Source organism: Poecilia reticulata, linkage group LG6 (genome assembly GCF_000633615.1).
Source record: "Poecilia reticulata strain Guanapo linkage group LG6, Guppy_female_1.0+MT, whole genome shotgun sequence".
Lineage (NCBI taxonomy): Eukaryota > Metazoa > Chordata > Actinopteri > Cyprinodontiformes > Poeciliidae > Poecilia > Poecilia reticulata.
This window is the reverse complement of record NC_024336.1, coordinates 10,918,127-10,943,537: the sequence shown is the minus strand read 5'-3', so window position 1 is coordinate 10,943,537 and position 25,411 is coordinate 10,918,127. Positions and strand designations below refer to the sequence as shown.

The 25,411-nt window shown below is 38.9% G+C and overlaps 1 protein-coding gene across 5 annotated transcripts; it reads left to right on the top strand.

Moving 5' to 3' along the window:
- Nucleotides 1-4,387: 4,387 nt before the first annotated feature.
- Nucleotides 4,388-22,743, top strand: hmg20a (high mobility group 20A). 5 transcript variants are annotated; one of them, XM_008411177.2, is made up of 9 exons: nt 4,388-4,455; nt 9,544-9,611; nt 9,766-9,975; nt 11,851-11,983; nt 13,491-13,528; nt 17,983-18,058; nt 18,487-18,702; nt 22,006-22,138; nt 22,310-22,743. In XM_008411177.2, the coding sequence occupies exons 2-9, from the start codon at nt 9,546-9,548 to the stop codon at nt 22,311-22,313; spliced, it is 876 nt and encodes a 291-aa protein (XP_008409399.1). In that variant the 5' UTR covers nt 4,388-4,455; nt 9,544-9,545; the 3' UTR covers nt 22,314-22,743. The 5 variants fall into 5 exon arrangements, with proteins under 5 accessions (XP_008409399.1, XP_017160988.1, XP_008409398.1 ...); XM_008411176.2 differs by lacking the exon at nt 4,388-4,455 and adding an exon at nt 5,749-6,026; XM_017305499.1 differs by lacking the exons at nt 4,388-4,455; nt 22,310-22,743 and adding an exon at nt 5,748-6,026 and having other exon boundaries at nt 22,006-22,142.
- The last annotated feature ends 2,668 nt before the right edge of the window (nt 22,744-25,411 follow it).

Genomic DNA, 25,411 nt, shown 5'->3' with positions numbered 1-25,411 from the left:
ATCCCATCACACCACCTCCTGATCACTGAAACGCTGGAGGCTGTTTTTACCTTTCTGATTTAATGACAAGTGGATAACTCCAAGAGCACAATGTGGCATCCTCCCTTTTACTCCGAGAGACTTGTTCAACTCCCTCGGTACCCAGCGAAACACTCATCTAACATGAGATGTGGAGCAAGCTCCGTTCAGCCATTGAAGGAAAAGTATAATTCAGAGATCTGATTCACCTTCGCCACATTAGTAGCAGTGTTCTGACAAACAGCTTAAATAGGCTTTGCCATGAAAGTGATTTGATATGAGAATCTCAGGGGGCACACAGGGCTAGATTAAACGTTGGCTTTGTGTGTCGTGGAGCTCTCTCTGTGTGAGTGCGCACGTTTGATGACTAAAGGCAATCAGCTGGAGGCGCTTAAGCTCAACGCTCTTTCCACTTTGAACGAGTCTCTATGTCAACATGAGAAGCGAAGCATGAAATGTGGCAAACTGGTCCGCTGGCATAAAAAGTCATTTTAGTGAACTTATCTGCTGTGTACATGTTTGAAGTCCTCTCACGCTCCACGTTAAATTGTAGTAGCTTGTTTGTTGTGTTGCACCGAAAGTGTTTATTTGCTGGTTCTTTAATCTAAAGAGTTGTACTCCACATCGTATTTGGGTTTTCCTCATGAGGCCATCGTTTGAATATCTTGTATGATCCGTTTAACAGATTAGTTACCTGATCCCAACGAATATATACATTAATATATACATTACATATACATACAGAATATATACATTAAAAAAATGAATCATAACAACTGAAAGATTTTGACACATTTTTGCCACAAACTTCAGTTGCTTTTTGTGTGTGTGTTTTATGCAAAATAGAAACACATGAGACCACTTAAAATGATCAGTTTCTCTGATTTTCCTCTTCATAAGTTTATGTTTGAGTAGAACGAACATTGTTTTTTTATTCTATGAACTACTGACAAAATGTCTCCGAAATTCCAAGCAAAATTGTTTTATTTGCAGAAAGTGAGAAATTGTCAAAATAACAAAAAAAGATGCAGTGCTTTCAGACCTCAAAGAATGTAAATAAAACAAGCTCATATTCATTTAGAAGCAACGACACTAATGTTTTAACTCGGGAAGAGTTCAGAAATCAAGATTTGGTGGAATGACCAGGAGGTCTTTAATGGGGTTCAGTGCAATGGGCTCTTCATTTTTGTCCAGAGTGGATATAAAGTGGAAGGAAAATGATGCATTGTTTTCTAATATTTGTACAAATAAAACATCTGAAGTGGGGGATGTGCGTCTATATCCAATAGGGTTTTATATAAGTAAGATGATTTCTAAGAAAACTTGTGAAAAAATATATTGATGAATCTGAACATAAGAGCTGTGCTCCAACCTGGGCAGACACCCTTGAACATTCTCCTGCTGAAGCTAAATCCCTAATTTGTGCCACAGCCATGCCTTTTATTCTGTGGTAGATCAACAAAACTCTCATACTTCTCTGCTGCCCTCTACTGGATGATCTTGAGAAGCAATAGCAATAGCCCCATCCAAGGTGAAGGTTTCCCCAGTAGAGACAATGCAGTGAAAATGAGACATGACAAATCTTGACGAAATGAGGTTCAGAGGATGATGGTAATGATATGCTCTGAGATAATATAGCCATGCGATTCATGATTGGCGGTCATGATTGCACGTGCCTCATTTTATAGCCTTTTTGGCAGATGATTTCGGCGAGAGGCGATAACGCTAATCACTGAGATCATCTGCTGTGGAGAGTTTGATTGGCAAGGAATCCCGTTTTATGCACATGCATTCATTCTAGTGTGTCACGGCTTCTGGGAGCGATGAGAAAACTTCACGCTGTGTTCTCTCACTGAGGATAATGTCCCCAAACCCATTGGGATTATCAGTGTAATGCCCTTTTAACTGCTCTGATTAGCCACTTATGCCTTATTAGCCTGCTGCGCCACAACAAGAGGATACCGCCGTCCTTACATCGTTTCAGTGTTTGTTTTGGGCAGCAAAATCAGAGGAAGTCTCTAAGGAGCTTTTGGAAATGCTGTGTGACCTTCAACAAAGTTCAAAGCCACGTTTTAACTGCCCAGTAAAGTGGAACAGCGACTGTCAAACACGCCACAGATCAAGCTAAAGCTAATGCTAACGCCTACGTGTCCTGCCCGCAGGGCAGAAAAATACAAAGGATGTGTGAAAAGCACTTAGTGGCTCGCACTGCAGTTCAGTGGAGTCCAAAGACAAACATATTTATATTTTACTACAGGAGCAGAACCTCGTTAGACATGGGCAAATTAGCTGTACAAAGGTTTGAAATAGCGATAGCTGTAAAAATGCTAACATTTTACCTTGACACCTTTCCAAAGATTTATAGTCCTTTTCGTAACAGGCCAGAAAGAGCGTCTGAATATTATCTTTTTTTCCCGGTTGTATGAGGACCCTCCCCCACATATTGCTTGCCAAGTCAGTCGATTGGGTGACTGAAGGTTTTTACGCTGCTACCTGACTCAGCAGAAACCAAATTTTGGCTAATGGGAAACATTTGAAATCATGAAAAACACACAAATCTCCAGACTTGTTACTTGAACAGACAGTCTGACTGACTTCCCCAATAAATATTGACTTGGTCATGATTTTTTAAATTTAGTGGGAGATTTTGCCACAAAATTTTTTTATTTTAACAAAAAAAACCAACACATTTTTAATCAAATTTCTACTTTACCGAGCATAAAGAACTGCAATTTCCTTTCCACTGACACCAAAAAGTAAATGGCTGAATGGTTGAAGAGAGAAGCCGATATCATTTAGCCGATCTAAATGATCTGCTTATTATCATCTTTATGTTATTTTATCAAATGCTTGTGCACAACCCAGAGTTCCACGCCGTCAGCGCCGAGGCAGATGTTCCTTGGCTCAGGGACGCTGCAGCCCCTGACTTTCAACCTCCTAATTAATGAGCGACCCGCTCCTGCACCTGAGCCGCAGATCTCATACTCCTCAGCGTAAAGGCCAAATAAATATTGTGATTTATGTTTTGTTTTTTTTTGCATTTAGTAAGAAGCTGTTATGTATATAAAAAAGTTTATTATTTATATGATACATTAAGACAATTTATTATATAAATAGTGTGGTGGAAGAAGAAGAATATATGTTTTTAATGTGTTTTATTTACAAATTAAATCCTACCTCAAGAATACAATTGCAACTGTTTATTGAGAATGTCTACGAAAAACGATTTTCCAAGTCTTGCCCACAGATTCTCAATTGGAACTTTGATTGGGCCGTTCTAGCACAAACATAGTATGATCTGAGCCTTTCCTTTGTAGCTCTGTCTGTATKCTTAGGGTTGGTGTTTTAGCTCCAACCATCAACTCTGCCCATCTCTGTTGAAGAGTAGCATCCCCACAGCATGATGTTGCCACCACCACGTCTCGCCATGTTTAATCGTGTTCCGTTTTAAGTCAACTTTAGGATTCATGGCATCATGCATGACATTTTTATCTTGATATGTTGTTTTGATTTGTCTTTTAACTTGTTTTATGTTGCTAAAGGCACATCTGGGGATGTGCATTGCAAATGAGCTAAGGCTCTAAATGTCGTAGTGTTCTGCTTTTTGTTTAAGCTTAACACCTGTCCTCATGCAAATAAAAGACAAAAATCAATACATTGTTTTTTTTAAAAGACCAAAAAGTTCAAATTCAGGCCAGCAATGCAAGCTGTACTTCAGTTCTCATTGGTATTTTATGTGCTGTTTGATATATTTTTAGACTGCTTTCCTAATTGGACTAATCTACTGTAACTTCACGCCTCACCACTCGGCGTCCTGGTGGGGGAGGGAGTGTGTGTCAGCGTTTTGCCACTTTGCAGCTTTAAGACTTTTTATTTCCAACAGCTTCTCCAGCGGGAGCAGGTGGCTATCAGTTTGTGTATTGGGGGGGTTGTTTCAAAAACTCCGGATTATTGAGTCTTTATTTAAAAAAAATAATATTAAGAAAATGTGGTGGGGGTGAAAGTAAAAAAAACAAAAACAAAACAGAGGCAGACCCACCGCTTCTAGGAGCTGAACAGTTGGTCTGCATCACGCCTCTGCTCACCCAATTAGTGGCTAACACGGCTCCACGCTGCAGCAACGCTTCTTATTATTTAATGACTGTTGCAAAAAAAGGGGAAAAAAAGTGCTAGGAAATAAATTTTCTGCTAGCAGATAATTGCCATATTTCAAGCCGATACTTTTTCTTCTGTGTTCAATTTGTGCACCTGTAGATTTAATTGGTTTTCACTTCAGTTGAAAAAAAACCAAACAAAAACACAGCTCAGTAAAAAATCTAAACAAAACAAAGACGAGCTGCAGAAAAGCCAAAGACGACGTCTCAAGACATTGTTCATCTTTACATTCGTTTTGGGTGTTTGGTGCTGCATTTAAGCTGTTTTTGTCGCCTTGGTGAGGTAATAAATTGTAATGTTCATTGTGAATTTTCCTCCAAACAATGTTAAAACTGGACATAAAGGCTAAAATGTATCTTTTGGATAAATGTTCACTAAAAAGCGGTAACCTATGCTTTCTTTTCTATTAGCTGGTTTCTTGGCATTGTTGAACCTTTTAAGCGTAGTCCCAGCCTGTGCAGTAGCTTTACATTAACCTGCTTCAACCAATCTAAAAGCCATTCCAAAACCTGTTTTTGAGTGAATTTGGGATCATTCTTATATTCACATTTTTACATCATAATTTGTTAGTGTGCTGCTGCAACAAGTGAATTTCTGCTCTGCATCCATCCAACTCTTCTCTTGTTTTTTGTTTATTCTATTGAAGATGTGTGTTGTAGTCACAGTTCTCACTGGAAAAAAATGAAAGGTTTATTCTAGAAAATCTCCTACCACCGTCTCTACCATCATCCTGTCTGTATGTAAACATCTGACTAGAACTTCAGGAATACTTCAACATGAGTGGTTATTTGTGGAATTAGATATTTAATTTCCCCAGCCGCTGATTGTATCTTCTTCTGTCTGTTAAAGCGACGCGCTTCTCTTTGGTTTGTGACTTCATTAGCTAATCTCCAAGAGGCAGCTTGATGTGGCCAACCTGTGTGTAATGAGCCTGGGAACTTTGCTGGATTAGCGCGGGATAATTGGTATGAGATTGCAATCAAAGATTCAATTAGGATGCGGGTGCTAACTTATTCCCCCCCCTGATTGGTGATTTGCAGTGTGTTTGTTTCAAATAAGTGTTAGTCTTTCCCTGACACTTAATCTCAGGCAACGTTTGAGATACGTGTTGACTGTCTGTCTGGATAATTTGTTCTTTTTCTGCATTCCGTTACATTACAACCACAAACTTCACACAGGTTATTGAGCAAACAGCATTATGAAGACCAAAGAACGCACTTAGACATGTTGGTTAGAAAGTTGTGGAGGCGTTTAGGGCAGATTCTAAAATGATAATTCAAGCTCATCTCATTATGAGATATCTATTCACATAGAGACTTTTAAATATTGCTCCATGACCGAGCTCAGACTGTTTTGAAAAGAATTGGTTAATATTTCCGACGTCTCCATGTGTCAAACATTTATCATTTTCACAAAATCACAGTACACATTAAAGTTTGCGGTTGTAACGTGGCAATATGTAAATAAACGCAATGAAAGGCAATGGACACCAGAGGGCAGCAGAGGAAGAAAGCTGGACGGCGGTCTTGGCAATACATCCACGATGAAAACGGAAACCCAAAGACCAGCCAAAGAACTAGAATATATAGAAATGTCTATCTGCCTTTAGCAAATTATACTGTTTATAAGACTCTCGTTGTTTTATGTTGCTTCACTGATATACATGTCGTATCTGTTGTAGTTTAAACTGAGGTAATAAAGTTGCTCAGTATTTCCTCTAACAGATAGGTTTAGCTGGATGCATCCAGACATGAATGAATAGCTGTTCTATCTACTGGGTTTCTATGGCGTAGCTGTTGTATTGTTTTGGTTGGGAAATTTGCCTTCTACAGCAACGAATCACTTTCACTAAGGTCAGTCTTTAATGCATGGATATCACTGTATGTATGAAAATAATGTTATTCGGTATGCTTTACAACGCTATTAGGACAAAGTAAAAGCGATAATTGCTCCTCTCGTGTGTTCGTTGCTAACTGAGCGCTAATGTTAGCTTGGTGGACAGTTAGCTGCCAGCTCAGCAGTTGGGTTTATTCTGACACTTGCTAATGTTAAATCATAGTGAATGATTGGTACCTCACGAAAGTCGTTGTCGGCATATATAATACTGTTAAATAAAAATGAATGCTTTAGTCATTAAAGCTGTTAAACGTAGTGATAGCTAGCTATTAGGACATTAGCATTATGGACTGTAGGTGATGCTAGCCACTAACTGCTGTTGATTCTATAATTTAATTGTTTGTCCCAAAGCCCCGGGTATTGTTAGTCGTGAGCATGCAAACTGTGGCTGGTAAAGGTGCCTTTGAACACATATTGATAATATTGTATTACATTAATTTTAGCGCTAGCTTTCAGAAGCGAACCCGAAGTTAAACAAGTAAATTATTCTCTCTGTACAGGTGAAACTTTTCTAAGACGTATGTCTAAAAATACATTTATTCACAGATATTTATTAGCAACATTTTTTTTTTTACTTAACGTGTAAGCACTACTAAAGGAATCTAGAAAAGGCTCCGGTTGATGTAACGTTAAGATAGTTGACCATTTATTTAAGCTAAGCTGACCATTTCAAACGAAGCATTACTTAAAAAATGTATCTTAACCCTGTTCAGTTTTCTGCATATAAATTCCTTTAATTTTTTATTTTATTTAAATGTGCAGCCAATAATGTGTAATGCGTCTTTTTACATAGTAAAACCTGACAGTATGTAACAAACTATGCATCGTCGTACTTAACCTCTCTCTTTAGTAATAGAGGCATTATCTGTTACGGAGTTTTATTTCTTTATTAATCTATTTTTTTTTTATTGAAAGCATTGCTATACCACTATGACACACAAATAATTATTAATTATACTATTATGTGGGAGCCAAGCTGTTGTAACATCATTTAAGTTTTATTGACCTCGTGTGCTTTATTACTTTCTCATTGATTCAGATAGTAATGCTTTTTCTTACATATGGGCATTTTACAGTACGTGGCGATAACCCATACTGTTTGAACAAGAGAAGTATGACAACATGTATATATAATGTTTTAAACTCATATTTTAAATATTTTGCAGTGTCTTTTGGTGGGGGGTTTTTGCACTCACAAATATTTGAAAGTAGGACATGTTAAGCTATATGAATGGATATTATTAATTTGATTATGTTCTATTTGTTTTTGTATTAAAAGTCAAAGATGTTTAATAACATCTTTAATATGACACTTAATATTTAAACATTTGGTAGCTGTCTCGAAATGTTGAAATGGTCCTCAGTTTCTTTTTTCTTTAATAAAGGCTACAATAGTTACTCTGCTCACACATATAATGATAAACATTTAACAGAATTGATCACTGATTTAAATGAATGTTTCTAAATGCATTAGTTGGTGATTTCTAAGCTTATGTTTTGTTACTGAAACCTCATTGATTATGTAGAGACAATCCAAGGGGTTGGTCAATCAATTTCTAAAATGAAAGAGATATTTACTTTGACTCTTCAATTTTTTATTTGAGTGAATGGTGTGATGATAAATCCTGCTCTACTCTAGTCCTAAAATATCATCAAGCTTGTAATCTTCGAATGAATATATATATATATCTAGGTTGAACCCCAGCAGAGGGCAGTGCTGCACATTTATTAAGTGACGTCTGGAGAGTTCATTCTTATTAGGGGTGCTCATGTTTTATGTGTTCCCGTTTGCCTTTAATATGTTTCCGTACAGCTAAGCTCTGGCGTCTTTCAGCCCGATCTGTAAGAACTGCATGGGCGGTCCTAGACAGGGGCCAACAAGGGCCAGTCCCCCTGTAAATCTGGTACTGATTCCAGTTTTTACCCCCGTTCTGAAGACATATTATTTAGTTAATTGTTTTACGATATGCGCTGGTACAGAAACAACAGCTAATTCCTGCCTTCACAGTTTTACTTTAACTGTGAATTCAAAAATTAAGGTGGTGCACTTTTAGCTTCAGCCGTATTGAGATTGGATCTCAGTTTTGATATATTAAATCATGAAATATTGCCCTTTTTTTGTTTTCCAATCTTTTGTACTGAACAACTGTCAAGACAAGTTTATTTGTAGCAAAGCAGTTCAAAGTACTTTATGCCATAAAAACATAATAAAGCTGCTCAGGGTTTCCCCCAGAAAAACTTGCTAAGCCCGGTGGTAGGGCAGTCATCCAGCCCACCGCCATATTTTTGAGTTAAAAAATGTTTAAAGTTGATACGAAACTTGAAAATATCACTTGGTAGTTATGGGTTATTGAAAGACTGGAAAATTAAAACCTAAACACCAACTATAAAGTCTTAAAAAAAGAAACTAAAATAATTAAACAATGCTAAGCATGGTGGGGACACAAGTAAAGCCTGGTGGTCCACCAGGTTTATAATACACCGTTGGAAACCAYGCAGCTGCCATTTATGAAACAAGCAACAAACATTACGTTTTATCAAATGGAGCATAAAAACTGAATCTCCATCTTCCACCAGGTCCACCAGGTGGAAGATGGTCCACCAGGTTTATAATACACCGTTGGAAACCMSGCAGCTGCCATTTATGAAACAAGCAACAAACATTACGTTTTATCAAATGGAGCATAAAAACTGAATCTCCATCTTTGCTTCTGCTTCTGGGAATGCAAAGTAGACCAGAACCAGGAGACCTGAGTGATGTGGAAGGTTGATTCAACAATATAACTACCGGTATTTAAAAAAAAAAAATGCTGACCCTAACTTAGCCGCTCTGGTCAAAATAGTCTAGAACCGCTAAAAACAAAAATGCTTAAAAAGTCTCACTGAAGAATTGAACCAGTTTTGGTTAGTTCAGCTTGTCAATGCACACTATTTATGTCTAAATGTCACAATGACATTTTCCTCCTGGTTACACACATAAATTCTAATTCTGGTCGCTGTACGAATGAAAAGTTAGCATGTTAACATTCCAGGTGGTACAATCCCTCCGCCCCGCTGAAATACAACTTCTCCAGCATTTCCAGTGAACACCGTTTTCTTTCCCCGTCACTTTCTCATTAATGATTGATAGCGGCAAGACATTTCTATTAGAGGAAACATGGCCAGCCAGGAGGAGAGCTTGGAGTCCAGGCTGGGAGGAGTTTGGTGGAAAAGTAGATCCAGCTGCAAAAAGGAGTAGTCTATTTCCTGGCATTGCTGTTCACTGCTTCCAATGTGTTTGAGGAAAAAAAAAAAAGCTCGACCCACTTTTAGCCGGCAGAGGGTTGTCCCATCTGGCTGCTTCTGATAAAACCCTACCTTAGTTAATCACTGACCTTTTTGGATCTTATGTAAATGCATATTAAATTTACAGATATTAAGTTTCAGATTTCCTGTTTTTTTGTGTGTTTTTTTTCTTCCTGTGTTCATTGAAAGTGATGGATGAGCAAACGGGCTCTCCTGCAGGCAACGCTGACAACAACAGCCAGAGAAATGGAGATGAGGTAAGAAGCTAACAAATATCAAATGACGCATTTTTCACTTCTTTTTCTTTTTTTCCTCTCTCTTTATTTTTTCCTCAGAGGGCAGGAAACTCCCACGAAAGCTGCTACCTGCCGCCTTCCTCCTGTCGTATCTCAACTTGTGCTGTTCCTGCAGAAACCTCGACGTGGCAGCTGGACCAAAGGGAGGAAGAGGAAGAAGCCAATGAAGGACAGCAACGCGCCCAAAGCTCCCCTGACGGGCTACGTTCGCTTCATGAACGACAGGCGGGAGCAGCTGCGGGCGGAGCGTCCGGACGTGCCCTTCCCAGAGATCACCAGGATGCTGGGCAATGAGTGGAGCAAGCTGCCCCCGGAGGAGAAGCAGGTCAGGACGAGAAGTTTCCAGACGGCTCTCGGCTCTTGGGCGCGCAACCGTGAAGAGAAATGTCTGGAAGGTGGTGTTTGTGTTGGCTTCCCGTCGCAGCAGCGCTCAAAACGGGACAGCGTCAGAATTAACCAGCAGGCACAAAAGAGCGTGGAAAACTCTTGTTCTAAGCCAAACTGCTAAATGTTACATTTGTGTCTAAAACATGTCGTTCTTTAGACCCTAAAACATCGACCTTTGTTTTTCTTTATGGAATACCTGCACAGAATGTGTACAGGACAGTGACAGTAACCCTAACTAATGATAGCCCTTCATCTTTTCAAGTCAAGTTTATTTATAAAGCGCGTTTCATCAACAATGGAGTTAAAAGTGCTTCACACAACAAAAACATGACACAGTAACCAAATATGAAACAAGCAATAAACATTGTTTTGTCAAATCTCATCATCAAAATCATCAAGTAAATACACGTCGAACATGTTGATCAATGTTCCACTGGCTGCTAGTCCAAAGCAACTCTAAAAGCAGTCTGGAAGTTTGTTCCAGATTTGTGGTGCATAGAAGCTGAATGCTGCTTCTCCTCATTTGGTTCTGGTTCTGGGGATGCAGAGCCAGAAGACATGAGGGTTCTGGAAGGTTGGTACAGCAACAGCAGATCTTTAATGTATTGTGGTGCCGAACCGTTTAGTGATTTATAAACTAACAACAGTATTTTAAAGTCTGTTCTTTGAGCTACAGGCAGCCAGTGTAGGGACTTTAAAACTGGTGTTACGTGCTCTGTCTTCCTGGTTTTAGTGAGAACGAGAGCAGCAGTCTTGTGGATCGAAACTGATTAATATTTTTAGGCAGACCTGTGAAGACACTGCTGCAGTAATCAACCTGACTAAAGATAAACGCATGGATGAGTTTCTCTAGATCATGCTGAGACATCAGTCCTCTAATCCTGGAGACGCTCTTCAGGCGATAGAAGGCCGACGACTTTGTGACTGTCTTAATGTGGCTCTGAAGGTTCAGGTCAGAGTCCATCACTACTCCCAAATTTCGGGCCTGATCGCTGGTTTTAGTGTAATAACTGAAGCTGTGCATTTACTCTAGATCTATAACTCTAGATCGCTCCTCTTTAGGTCCAAAGATAATAACTTCAGTTTTGTTTCTGTTCAGCTGGAGAAAGTTTTGGCACATCCACACATTGATCTGTTCTAAGCATCTRTTYAGTGRTTGGAYRGRTTCAGAGTCACCTGGTGACATCGTGATGTAGAGCTGTGTATCATCTGCATAGTTATGGTAGCTAATCTTATTTCCCGTTATAACCTGAGCTAGTGGGAGCATATAAATATTGAATAGGAAGGGTCCTAGGATTGAACCTTGGGGTACCCCACATGTCATGTGACTTTTAATGAGAAATTGACTACTGAAACTAGGAAGTCCCTGTTCTTTATGTAAGAGTCGAACCAGTTGAGTACTGGGCTGGAGAATCTGACCCAACTCGATTCAGTAAAATGTCATGGTCAACAGTGTCAAAAGCTGGAATAAAGTCCTACAGAACCAGCACTGTGGTTCTCCCACCGTCCGTGTTTAAGTGGATGTCATTGAACACTCTGACGAGGGCAGCCTCGGTTGGTCGACGTTAAGAAACTATTTAACTGTTGAAACATCTTTTTCAATAGTCTTGCTGTTGAATGGAAGGTCGGAGGTCGGCCTTTAATTCTGTCAATCTCCGACCTGATTTGGTTTAGTGACTTTTTGTCAGAAAAATTTCTAGTTTTTTTTTTTTTTTTTTGTCTTTTAATTAATCTATTTTCTACTACTTATAAAACCTAGCATTTTTGAAACAGATGCATGGACTTTTGAACGTGTGCCGCCTTCCCTCCGCAGCGTTATTTGGACGAAGCGGAGCGAGATAAGGAGCGCTACATGCGAGAGCTGGAGAAGTACCAGAAGACCGAGGCCTACAAGCATTTCACCAGGAAGGTCCAGGAGAAGCAGAAGGGCAAGAGGCACCGGGGAGGTGAGACACGGTCAGGCGGCCAGCCGCCTTTCCCTTTTTTTGGGAGGCGGTGAGGACGAAGGGACTTCCTGTTAGAAAAGTGTTTTAGAGAGACGCTTCCTTAGTCTGAAGATGTTTGGATAAACCAGTCATTGTTGACTGAGGAGTCCTTTCCAGACAGGATGACTCACAGGAAGTTGAATGTGTAATGAGGGTAAGTGGAGGAGGAAGCAGTCAGGAATGGGTGGTTTCTCTTTTTTGCGTGACCTTTCCGAGTCCTTTCACCAAGACATCCAATCACCAAGCGATCAGCTGGAGCTTTGGGTTGCATTAAGTTCAGTCTGTATGGGCAACTTTTGCAGACGCCTGTGTGGTTGAAAGAAAGTCAGGGAAATTTTAAGAGTTCTCCTTTTTTTAATTAAAATAAGTATTCAACACATCACAATTTCTCATGGTAAACATATTTCTGAAGGTGCTAGAGACATGAAATGTTGAGCAGGTGTTTGTAACAACCCAACACTGCAAAAACAAAAATCTTACCAAAAATATTTTTCTTCTAGTTTCCAATGCAAATATTTTAGTACACTAGAAATAAGGCAAAACTAACTTAAAAGTAACTTTCCGGCAAAATAAATAATCGTGTTTTATGAAATGAAATGACATCAGACTTACATATAGCACAGTTTCAACCCTCCAATGATTCTCACAGATGCTTCACATGAAATCGGCTGAAAAAATAGTTTTTTAATTTTTAAAAACAATAATTTTAAGTTTATACACTTTTAAGTCGATAATTATTGAATATAGATATAAAAAGTCCTATTTCCACTGGTGTGTGTGTGTGTGTGTGTGTGTGTGTGTGTGTGTGTGTGTGTATATATATATATATATATATATACATACACATAATAATTATACTTTATCTTGCTGAAAAGTTACTTTTACTTTAAACTTTGTGAAGATTTTGTGTTTTTGCAGTGAACTGATCCATCCACAGAAAGAAACCAAAACAAGTGAGTTCAGAAATGAAGTTGCGTGTAATAATGTGAAAAGAAATAGGGGAAAAAGTATTGAAAGAAATACCATTAGAAGTGTATTTACTATATAAATATAGTTTATTTCACTCACTGTAAATCAAATCAGAACTACAAATGCTAGAAGTGTATTTTGTCCAGTCAGTGGGGAAGTAAAGGTAGCAGTTCAGACAGCTAAACATAAGATTCAATTACCTTTTTGCCATTTTTGGCCATATTTTGCATCTGTTCATCTTGAAATGTTACATCCTCCGCAAAAAAAAAAAAAGTTGAGGAAAAACGGCTCTGCTTGGTGGAAAAAATCCCCTTTCCACTGAGCTTGAAGGATTGCCTCATTTGAGCTGATTGATATAAAGTGTCGACATTTTTATTGACCTCTCTGTTTTCGTTCATTTCCATGAGTTCGTAACGAGCTGACGACAAGCCTGCAATCCCAGAAAATCTGACTCATCCGTGATGATGTCCCCTTCATTTATTCTTTCCTTCCTCTCCAGATGTTGGGCACCAAGTCGCCAGCGAGGCTCTTCATGAGGTCAGTAAGTCTTTCCTGCCTGGTGGTAACGCTCAAAATTGCCCTTCATAAGTGCTAACTATCATATTTCATTAGGGGAAGAAACCCTCTTCTAGTTCACTTAAGAGTTTTATGTGTTACACAACCCTATTAAGTCATGGGGTGAAAAGCTCTTACCTAAGGGGTTTGTGACTTGGGCCACAAAATGAGCTGGACGTTTTATGAAATGATCACAAAAACATTAACAACAAAAAAATATGATGATTTAAATCATTTTACAACATTCTGCTTCCTCAGTGACTTTAGGGATATGGAAATTCCAGCCGAAGAGAGTGGATTTCTTTTTATTTATGCTTTCCTCAAGGAGCAGCAGGCGGTTATGAAAGAGAACCCAAACCAAATGGATTGATGAAACCATTTCACTCACCAAGATCTCTCTGGCCAGGACATTTCATACTTCATCAGAACTAAAGTGCAGAACTCCTGGGAAATCTTGGTGCTGTCGGTTCCTCCCACAGGAAAGAGGTTCTGCCAGTAGTAAATGTGCAAAGAACAAGCTGCAAAAATTCCCAAAGCACAACAATAGAACTGGGTTGGTCATTGTAGTTTCTGTGCTATGATCCGCAAGACTGAGGCTGTGATTTTTCCACAACTCGAGAGTCTTTCTGTAAACTTAGTCAGTGCTCAAGTAGCTGTAACTCCTCAGAAACAAATGTCCAAAGGTGGAAATATCCAGGAGTTTCAGGATGAATTCACATTGATTAAAGTGTTTAGTTCACTTTAATCAAACTCTAGTTCATTTGCTCAAAACGTCTGGTTCCTTTGTGAAGGTGCAATCAAACTCTGCAAGCAAACTCCGGTCCACGTTAAATCCTAGGTGTCCGTTCAGTTGAAGTGAACTCTGGTGCAGTTTGCATTTGAATGCAAGCGGACGGGTGACTGCGCCCGATGCAGGAAGTGGATTATACTGCTGGGCATTCTGGGTAAATCCAATCAAAGCAAACACGCAAGTCTGGCACTAGTGTGAGAAGTGGCTTTTGGTTTTTTACCAAAGATGAAAGAGAAATCTGACAACGGCTAAAATCTGACAACGGCTAAAATCTGACGCTACTCGATTTTTGTTCACATTTTGTGAAGAAGGACATTGCACTCATTGTCTTCTTAGGAGGTTTTCTTCTTGTTTCCTTCAGTAGTTATTGGTTCAGCGCCACCTCAGGCAAGGAGGTGAATATGTTTTTCAAAGGATTTGGTTCTTTTGACGCAATGTGGTGTGAAAGCGAACCACAACAGCCCAAAATGTAGAAGAAAAAAAAAGTTGCAAATTTTGTCCCCAGTTGAACGGAGTCTACCGGACTATCAGGTATGAAAACACCCTCAATCAGAGGAAGCAAGCTGAGCGCTTTCATTGCCAAGATTTTCTATAGAGGTGAGATGTATGCCTACTGCAGACATTTCCCTCCCTCCCCTGAAACAGTCAGCGGCTTTAAAAGACACAGTGAGCTATCTTTGTTGTTGGCCAGAGTATTGGGAATACAATAGGTGAGCATCATATTGGAGCAGAGAAAAATGTACCGCAGAAATAAATTCAGGGACAAAATAGCCGTCATTAACAAATCAGACTGGAGCTAAGGCTGAGGATCACTGTGCTGTGTCAGTTCAGGTCACAGTGATGAAGATCATGTGGTGCTGATGAAATCTAGAGGGACTTTTGAGTTAGTTAGGAAATAACAAGTGATTGGGATAATTAAGGAAGGACTGTTTTTTTTTAAATTAATCTTATTTATTTTAAACAGACTTAAAAGATTGACTGAGGACATCGAACGTGCTCTGATGTGGTGTTTTATATATTTTGTTATATAATTGTTCAAATATTTAAATAGATACATACACACGTATATATAAATCCTGATCAAACTTTTTTTATGCAATAGAATATTGGCCATATTGTAGGAAAGAAATGATAAACATGCAGACGGAGCTGAAAAATAATTAAAAGTTATTAAATGTGCTTCACGTTCAATGGAAAATCTTGGCAGTATTGACCAAAGTTGCTGTTATGACTCAACAGCAATGCATGATTGTGTGTGGAACAATAAAATCTAGTCATGCTGGAGAGGGAGGGTTTTCTGGTTTGTTCTGAAAACTGGTAAATCATGGGGGGGGAACTTCTGCTATTACATTTTAGCATGGCTCTTTCTAAATAAATAATTCCATTGTGAAACATGTCATGTGGCGTTGATGAGAGATAGATACGCATTAACTGTGGGTCTGGCTGTTTTATTTTGAAAATCCAGCAGCAGGCCTGCCTTGTGTTTGTCAGCTTGCAAACACAAGGCAAGTTGTAGATTGTAGATATGCAACCCTGACTGAATTTACTGGTGCCTCCTGATAAAGAAGCGTGAAGAGCCTGAAAACAATTTCACGTAATCATAGAAAAATTCAATTTGTTTGATGCGAGTGAATTTATTCAGTGAGGAGAAATGTCATCAGCAGGGCCAGATTTACTTGGATGGAAACCATTTTGGTGCCGTACTCACTAAAGAATTACATTTTTTTGCTAATTCAAATTATAGCCCATTATTAAACATTTATTTATTTATTTAACCTTTATTTCACCAGGAAAAATCCACTGAGATTAAAAATCTCTTTTGCAAGAGAACCCTGGCCAGGACTGGCAGCAGCCCACAAAACATTCACAACAAAAACAGAAAAAATGAACACTGTCATAAATAAATTAATCAAAAGATAGTAATAAAGAGTTTTTGAACGGTATTCCAGACTTTATTAAGATTATTGCATTTAAAAACTGTTGAGCTTTTGCATTCATTTCTAATTGCAAATGTTGCAATAATAATATCAGTAATAATCATAACCAGGTGTGAACTGATGATACCAACTGATGATAGTAGGTTTAATACATCCCTTCTCTAGTAGCTCAAAGGATACACACCTACACCTACACACACACACAAAAAAATTACAATAACTTAATGATTTTCATATAATTGAGTATTGTTTATAGTTGAAAAAATCCCAAAAGTATTACTACAGTTCACCTAACATGGATCTATGGCTGTTATATAAAGTACATTTTTAGCAAAACACACATTCATTAAAAAAAAAAAAAATTAAATGTAAATGTGAAACATTTGGCACCCTGGGCTACTGCCCCTGAAAGCCCTTTCTAAAGTTTGGCCCAGATCAGAAGTTAATTTGGACTTTCTAGCCTTCATACTTATATTTAAGGTCTCATTGATCAACTCCCCCCAATGAAATCAGATAAAACCCCTAATATTTTAATATAAATTATTTTTTAAAAACCCTCATACTTCTAAACCTTCCAAAAGAGCAAAAACCTCCACAAAGTTTTGTTTGTATATTTTATTGACGTGCTGAATTGTAACAAGAAAACAGATTCAGACTTCTGCCAAAAAAGGGGGAAATGGGCCATCTCTTTTTTCATGGTTTTTTTGGTCCTCAGAACAAAATCCTTTAGAAAACTTGCAGGGTGAGCTGAAGAGAAGAGTGAATAAGAGCGTATACCCAAGACTCTGGATCATCTCCAGAGACATTCACTCAGTTGAACTTAAGAAGCCCGTACCGCCTCCCGCTGCAAGTTCCAAAACAAGAGAGAGTTCCTCCAAAGGAAGATCGCTGACTGCTACATCAGTGACCCTGCATTTAACAAAAGGCGAGAAAATACCATGGTTTATTTAATTTTATTTGGGGAAAAAAAACATACACCAAAGACGCAAAATGCTACTTTAAGTGTATAAAAATGAACTGTTAGTTTAATTGATCAACTCTAAGGCCATATAATCCGTGTTCTCCCCTGGGAGCGCCGTTGGCCCTTCCTCTAGCTCCAAACATTTAGTGCTCATTGTTGCACGACTGAAGCCGGGGGTTAATCCTCCTTAGAGCTGTGTTTATGATCCAAATGCTTAGCTTCCACTTACCGTGCAATTCATTTTTATTAACTTCAGCGTGTAATTAAGAGACTTTTTTTTCTCTTTCCTGTGTAGCTACTTTAAGAACCTTGCGGAGGGTTGTGGCCAAGGTGACTGAACCGGGATGAGCGTTGCCGTGGGAATAGTGTCGCTTCCTCCCACCCCGCTCCTTCCAGATTAGCACCAGCAGGGGGATTCAGCATGAATGTCATTATGTTGGGGGGGAAATGAAGAAGGATGGCGCGTTGTTACAAAAGGAGGGAGTGAAAGCTCTATTGTATCGCGTTCTTCTGTTTCAGCGCCTGTTTTTAGAGCAGATTTATTGCACGGCCTTTCCTATCTCGGATGCAGAAATGATGAAATTACTTCCATCCCCGCATTTCATAAAAACTGTATCGCAGTGTACGTCTTGTGGCCAGATAGAAAATCAATTACCAGCCCACCCAGAGCCCAGTAAGATAAATGACTGTGTCTGGCAGTTCGGCTAATCTTCCTCCCTCCCTCTCTAATGTCTTTGGCTGTAAACAGAAAGACGCAGAGGGAAAGGACAGGACCGTGTTTGACATCCCAATCTTCACGGAAGAGTTTCTCAACCACAGCAAAGGTAAAAATAAAGGAGTCGGGAGGACAACTCAAGTGTCTGAGCGAACCCTTAGAGCAGGAGTGTCAAACTCCATTTTTATGTTGGGCCATATCAAAAATCTGAATGCTCTTAAAGGGCTGTGTTGATAAAACCAATTAAACTGTTAAAATATCAGTAAACAGCTGTTCTCCCAAGATTGTTTTAGTGCTTTTTTGCACTCAAAATTACCGATTTTGTGAGGAAATTTTTGTAAGGAATTACCATATCAATTGCAAACTATAACTTGACATTGAGTAAGGCGGAAGCAGCAGTCACTACAACTCAATGTTTTTGACCTACAGCAGGCCAGAACTGGCCCCCGGGCCTTGAGTTTGACACATGTAAGCCAAGAGTTGACTCTTAAGAGCATATGTGTGTGTGACTGTGGATTCCCCCCCCCAAACCATTAGCGAGAGAGGCCGAGATGCGGCAGCTGCGCAAGACCAACATGGAGTACGAGGAGCGCAACGCGGCCCTGCAGAAGCACGTGGAGAGCATGCGCGGGGCGGTGGAGCGGCTGGAGGGCGACGTGATGCAGGAGAGGGAGCGCAACGGGCTCCTACACCAGCACCTGGAAACCCTGCGCCAGGCGCTCACCTCCAGCTTCTCAACGGTGCCTCTGCCAGGTGAGAGAGATAGCGCCCTGAAAAAGTGTCGACGAGTCTTTGACCTTTTTGCATTTTGCCATGTTGTACACGGTGTCAGCACATCCTTAAAAAGACATTTTGAGATTAAGGACTTAAAATGTCTTAATTTCAGTTTTAAAAAGCGTGTTGGCCTTAAATACGTCATTCACAGGTCTTAAATTTGATCATGGCAGGCGTATTTAATCTTTTATGTTTTAGGTAATTTTTATTCTCGCAGGACGTTCTGTCAGGCAACAGTTTGACTCACACACAGACAGGTCACTGTTACTAGCTGCTAATATACTCTCGCTAGCTAGTTAGCTAGCTATTTCCTAATATTGTTTCCAGCATACAGTGCGCACCGGGACTACTACTTATTGTGTTGTAGCAAGTTTTCAAAGAAATGATTTAGAAATTCAGTTAAATTTTTGCTTAAAGCCAAAAGGGGGGTCAGGCAATCCTGGAAGGGCGTTCTGGTCTAAAATGATTGATACAGTACAAGTGCAAGATGTTGTGTGGCAGAAAAGTATCACTGCACATTTTGCAAAACAAAACACTTTGGAAATTAAACATGATTGCTGTTTAGTTGGATGGTCAACTATGGTCAATGTTGATCGAAAGATGGATGGAGGTAAAAAATCCAGTGAGAAAACCAGTTAGCTGCAAAGCACTTAAGACCGTTGCCGAGTTTCACCAACAACAAGCCTAAACATTCAGCCAGAGCTACACATGTTCACGTGCTGCAGCCGTCCAATCAAAATCCAGTCTGAAATCCAATGACAAGAATTTAAAATTGATATTTCAGTCTCTTCATACAGTCAGACTGATTTTGAACTATTTTACAAAGAAAACACAAGAAAGTTTCTGACCAACATGACAACACATTAAAAACTGAAATGAATGACTTGGCAAAGGCATGTCCCAAACATGGTAAAACATATCTGAGTTTGCTGCATCTCATGTACCAAACTCGTTTTTTTAAACAGTTGTAAACATGTTAGTCATGTTGCATACTCAGGCAAAATCTGCTGTGAGTCGTCCTTTGTAACTTTATTTCACGTTGATATTATTTCCCACGCATGTTAGCTCTCCTGACAGCAGCCCTGCAGACTCGGCAAACAGCAGAAATAGACATAATAGGCCCATAAATTATTGCATCAGAGCTCCATAATGAAAGATGATTACAAAACTTCAGGTAGTGCCTCCGGGGCTTTTTTTCTTTTTGTACTTCCTGTTGAAAAGCTTTTAAATTAAACTGGGTAGAACGAAGCCTTGTGTGCTTCTTAGTTTACAAAGAGCAGGTTTGGCTTTATTTTCCCCACTTTGATTGTGGTTTATTTTTTTTTTTTTTTTTTAGTTGTTGGACTTAAATTGAATTAAATTACAGCAGTTTATATTTCCAGGGTTACGACTCAGCCACGGGTTCTCCGCATGTCTTAAACTTTATTAGGAAATCTTCCTATAAAAGTAAGGCACGCTTGTGCTTTCATAAGAAGATTTTATTGGCAGCGGTTCTGTAAGTACAGAAGAGGATAAGGGCCACTACAAGGAGAATTGCCTTTTTTTCCCTCAGAGTTCTTAGAGTATCGTCTGTGTTTTTTGTTTTTCCTCAGTGACTTTAATCCTCCTCCATTCACAAATCACGCAAGTATCTTTTTAGTACGTTTTTCTTTAAACTCAGAATGGAAACATTTAGTGGTTTTACGTATTAAAAGCACAATTTAAAGTAATTACGAAGTAAGCATAAAAGCTTTAAAGAGCTAAAACTCCAGGAATAAAGTGCACAAAACGTCAAACAGAAACTTCACTGATAGTTTAGCCTTTAAAAAAAGACAGAAGGCTGGAGAATCTTCTACAGAGAATTGAAACTGAATTGGAATAAGGCTGAAAAATGAAGCCTCTTTCCTCCATTTCTCGACTCGAGAAATTCCAGTGAAGCGTGAGTGAGCCCGCGCTCCGAGGACGATCTCTTCTTGTGAGGTTATGGGGAACAATAACATCATTTAGCTCATTACGGGCTTTCTATGGGATGAAGAGGATTTTATATTCTCAGCATGTTTGTGCCCAACTGCAACTTAGCTGCAGCGTTTAAGATCAGCGAAACAATTTTAAGCAAATTGTCTTGAGACCCCCGTACAAAAATGCCATCGCAGTCACGCGGCCTGGAAGTAATAAACGCCTGGAATGGGCTGCAGCTTCACTTGGGACGGGATGCTTGTGAATGTGGCGCACTGAAGGAGAGAACGGGAGAGTTAAAATGACGAATCCACATGGGCTGTAGCAAAAATGATTACAGGTTATTGTCTTGTTTGAGACACAGAGTCTTGCCGAACTTTTTCACATTTTGTCATAGTTGATTATTTGTTTTGTTGTGATTTTTTTTTTTTCTGGCAGACCAACACAAAATGTGAAGTGGAATGAAAATTAAATGGGGTTTTTTAAGTTGGCCTGTCTGTTGTGTTCCCTCCACTGCAAAAACACAAGATCTTAAATATTTTTTGTCTATTTTGTAGTTCAAATATCTTGGTACACTTGAAATAAGACAAAACTAGTAAGTTTTCACCAAGATATTGGAGCTTGTTTCAAGTCAATAACTCCTTGATTTTGATGAAAAAGTAAGAGAAATAATCTGCCATTAGAACAAGGCACTTTAATTTATAACATGGACAAAATGTCCTGTTCCTCTGGCAGATTATTTCAGGTTATTATACATCATGGTGTTTTGTCAAATGTGGAGTTTAATACGTAGTGAACACAGTGATCAAGGCAGAGAAAGGCAACTATTATGAGTTTGGAGTGGGAGGAAATAATGATTGATGCGCCGTAACATCTCATTTTGTTTTCCATGTTGTTGTAAGGAAAAGAAAAAAAAACCCAGACAGTGTCTTTGGGACGTTAGCCTGCTACGTTGGACTTTGGGAGTTTAGTGTTTTGGTCTAAAAGTATGTCTTTCCTTGGACAATCGCTCCCCAAAACTATCGATCCTGCTGTTGTCCAGATAAACTCAAAAATTCTCACCAATCGCCCCAGTAGTTTTGCATGGGGAGGGGGGCGAAAAGTCGCAAGAAGGGGCTCAGAACAAAATGACTATATTTTCGTCACACATCTGCGACAAATGGAATCGATTTCCACTCGTTGATGAACCTTTTAGGTTGGGCGAAAACTAACGCAGGTATTTCAGATTTTTATTTGTAAAAAAAAAAAAAAAAAAAAAGAAAGTGAAAGTTGTGAAGACGTTCAGTAGGTACGAAAACGCTTGCGATGCCAATCTGAACACTGAGGACGCGTGCTTCCTGTCTGTAGGCAGCGGAGAAACCCCGACGCTCGACACCATCGACTCTTACATGAAGAAGCTCCACACCGTCATCGTCAGCAGCCCCCAGGAGCACGAGAGTCTCATCAACACAGTGAGAGACGTAGTCAACCGCCTGGACAGGTAGGAACGTCTTTCACTGCGTCTACTTGGGGATGGATTTTTTTATATTTCTCTCTACCTGATTGACAAAACAACTGAACCCGGAGGTTTGTTCGCGTGGTGTCTAGGTGAATCAGTGGCGCTCACTCTGAACTCCAAACGCTTTTTTTCTTTTGCCGATGTTCGGAGCAGATAATCGGATGCAGTTCAGCTGATCTGATGGACCGGGATTCGTCTTCAAGACGTCTCATCAACTTGTCGTCTCCCAGCCGAGTTACAAAATGTCCAGACTCTGCTGTGATCATATTGGTGAATGTGTGGTAGCGTCTCATATTAATTTATTTTGTCCCCAACAGTTTGCACCCGATCAGTAGGGCGGTAGTGATCTTCTTGAACTGGACATTTTCTGTTGTTTGCATCCTGTCCATTCACGTCTGTCTCCTCACCAGACCCATCACTATCATACATGCTGTGTTTGCATTAAGCCGTTGCCGAGAAATGTCCCTGACGTGTCTGTTACTCTCGTATAATCAGTCGAAGAAGAAGAACGAGAAAAAAAAAACTAGTGCCATTATTTGTTTTTCCAATTGTGAAAAGTGTTTGTATTTTCAATAAAAATGTTTTCATCATTCAGTTTTCCGTTTTGTGACAACCTCAGAACTACAAAAGTAAAAATGTAAACATTTATGTATTTTCTTTTGTTAAAAAAAAAAAAAAAAAAATCCCGAAATTAACTCAAATACAGGAAATAGTCAAAACGTTTTCTCCTAAAATAATAAAAATGTATTTCTAGCAAGAAAATTCTGTATCAAAAGTTTATTTTGGGTACAAAAAGTCTGAAATACGCCCATATTTTCAAGTTTAATGTATATTCTGATAAGTTATACATTGTTTGTCATTTTTTGCTTTTTCTGTACTTTTTTGTTTTATATTTTGTTTTATATTTTCTTTATTTTCTTTTTTTTTTCTTGCGATTTGTAGTTCTAGAGCAGGACGTTCCTGTTATTATGCTGGACTACAAACTCCATGGTGCAGGATTTATACTTTAATTTAAACTTGATAAACACCACTAATACTTCGACTTAGAATTTGTCTCAAAGTTTTAGTTTTCCACACCAAATTGCACAAATGGGAAAAAAAAAAAGTTCAATCAATTTAAGGGGGTTTAAGAACTTCTCAGGTTTCTAGGGGTTTAAAGTCTTTGCACTATATCCATAAATCATCTGTGGCTAATCGCTGCTAATTTGCCAACCTGCTCAGTTTGCCAACCTGCTCAGTTTGCAGCTAATCTTATTTACTTCCAGTTTATTCAGCCAGTTAAGCAGCTCTGCAGAGACGCCGCAGTTGGATTTGCTAAACACTTTGGCTTTAAAAATTAAAGTAGATATTCCCGATTTAAAGCCTATAAATTTTAATGTGAATAAACAGATTTGCTTTAAATAATGCATTCCCGTTCGCCGACACCTGTTTAATTTCCAGCAGAAATGCTCTCCGCCGATGAATTCCACCCTGATTGTGTGTGTGGATGTGAAAGTGACACATTTCTAAACTGTGCAGGAGAAGACTTTGACTTTAAATAAATCACTTAAGACTTTTGCTGTCTTCTTGACTAGCAGTGTATTGTGCAGTTAATATATAAAATAATAGGACAGCTGCATGTTTATGTGCATTCACAGTATTCAAGCCCTAGAAAAACGCTATCCTCGCTCTGTTTAAATGCTTCTTATTTATGGACAGAAGCAATCGTTGCCACAACACAACATTTGAAGTCGGCGGCCGGAGAATCCCAGGATCAGTCAGTCCTGAAACTGGGTGTGTCGTCAATCCAGCAGAGCCTTAACTTGTAAGGTGTCTGCTGCTCAGCACAAAAGGCAGTGTCATGCGGATGGATTACAGACGTTGGTTAGCTGACCTCATTAGCTAGTAATGTACAATACTCTCAAAAGTATTCACGCGACGAGAGCTTTTCCAGGTTTTTTCACTTTGCAGCAAAAGGTGGGCAATATTGAGCTAAAGTTTTATCACACTGTTCTTTTGTGGTGCTGTTGTGATGGCGAGAAAAGTGACAGAGCTACTCATTGCTTTGTTTTTAGGTAACCTGTGTGGCTGACGCAGCAATCGTAGCCCCATTAATACAAACAGTGCTTCTGGAAAAACAGTCACTGGAAAAACCACAAAATCTTACCAAATGTTTTTGGTCTTTCTAGTCCGAATATCTTCGTATACTTGAAATAAGACAAAGCTGACTTAAATTGGCAGATTATTTCACTAATAAGACTCTTGTCCCATGTTATAAGTGTAATAATCTGCCAGTGGAACTAGAACTTTTTCATCAACATTACAGAATGACAAACTCACATATTGTCCTGAAAAGGTACTTGTACGTTACGTTTGTCTTATTTCAAGTGCACTAAGATATTTGCACTGAAAACTACGGCAAAAATACTTGGTAAGATTTTGTGTTTTTGCAGTGAATGTGCAATATGTTTCTTAAGGACATCAGTCACATGAAGATGTTTGATGTGCATCGCTAAGCAGCGCACATTAACTGAATTTAATAATATTTTTTATATCTATTGATACAATAATAAATCAGACTGCTTTATCATGAAAATAAACTTATCATGATAATTGATAATGCCTGCCCAAAATAAACTGCAAACTAATCACTTGTGAAATTTAGTAGCTCATTAATGTAATAGCATACGTGGTTTTGTGAAATATCAATTTATTAACATGTTTCTTTATTATTAGAACACATAAAATAGAGAGAAATACACAGTAGCCGTCTTTATTTATTTATTTATTTATTTATTTATTTATTTATTTATGTTTGTTGCAAATAATAGTTTGCTCCAAAACAAGTATTAACTTACACTGTTTTCCAACAGTGGAACGATGAGACCAAAACATACTCATCTGTTAAAGTGGTCCAGTCAAGTCCAGAAGTAAATTCATTGTAGCAAGACCTAAAAATGTACCCTCACAGATACTATCCATCCAATCTGACTTGGCTTGAGCTGTTTTCCAAGAAAAAATGGGCAAAAAATAGAGATCAGTCTCTCTAGATAGCACATGTAGAGAAATTCCCTAAAAAAATCTCCAGTTGTTACTACAGCAAAAGATAAGCCAGATGAGATAACAGATTTTTTGTGATGTGATCAAACTTAAGGGACTGCATCCATTTAAGCCACACCAACATATGGTTACAAAACCTTATGCAACAACAAGAATGAGTTACTGTGACTTTTCATAAGCATTAATCTGCTGAAGCTCGAGTGTGTCCTGCAGCTG

Coding starts and splice junctions, on each gene's coding strand:
- hmg20a (XM_008411177.2), top strand. CDS start 9,546: ATGGATGAGCAAACGGGCTCTCCTGCAGGCAACGCTGACAACAACAGC. Junction 11,984..13,490: donor GGGCAAGAGGCACCGGGGAG/GTGAGACACGGT, acceptor CTTCCTCTCCAG/ATGTTGGGCACCAAGTCGCC. Junction 13,529..17,982: donor CCAGCGAGGCTCTTCATGAG/GTCAGTAAGTCT, acceptor GGCTGTAAACAG/AAAGACGCAGAGGGAAAGGA.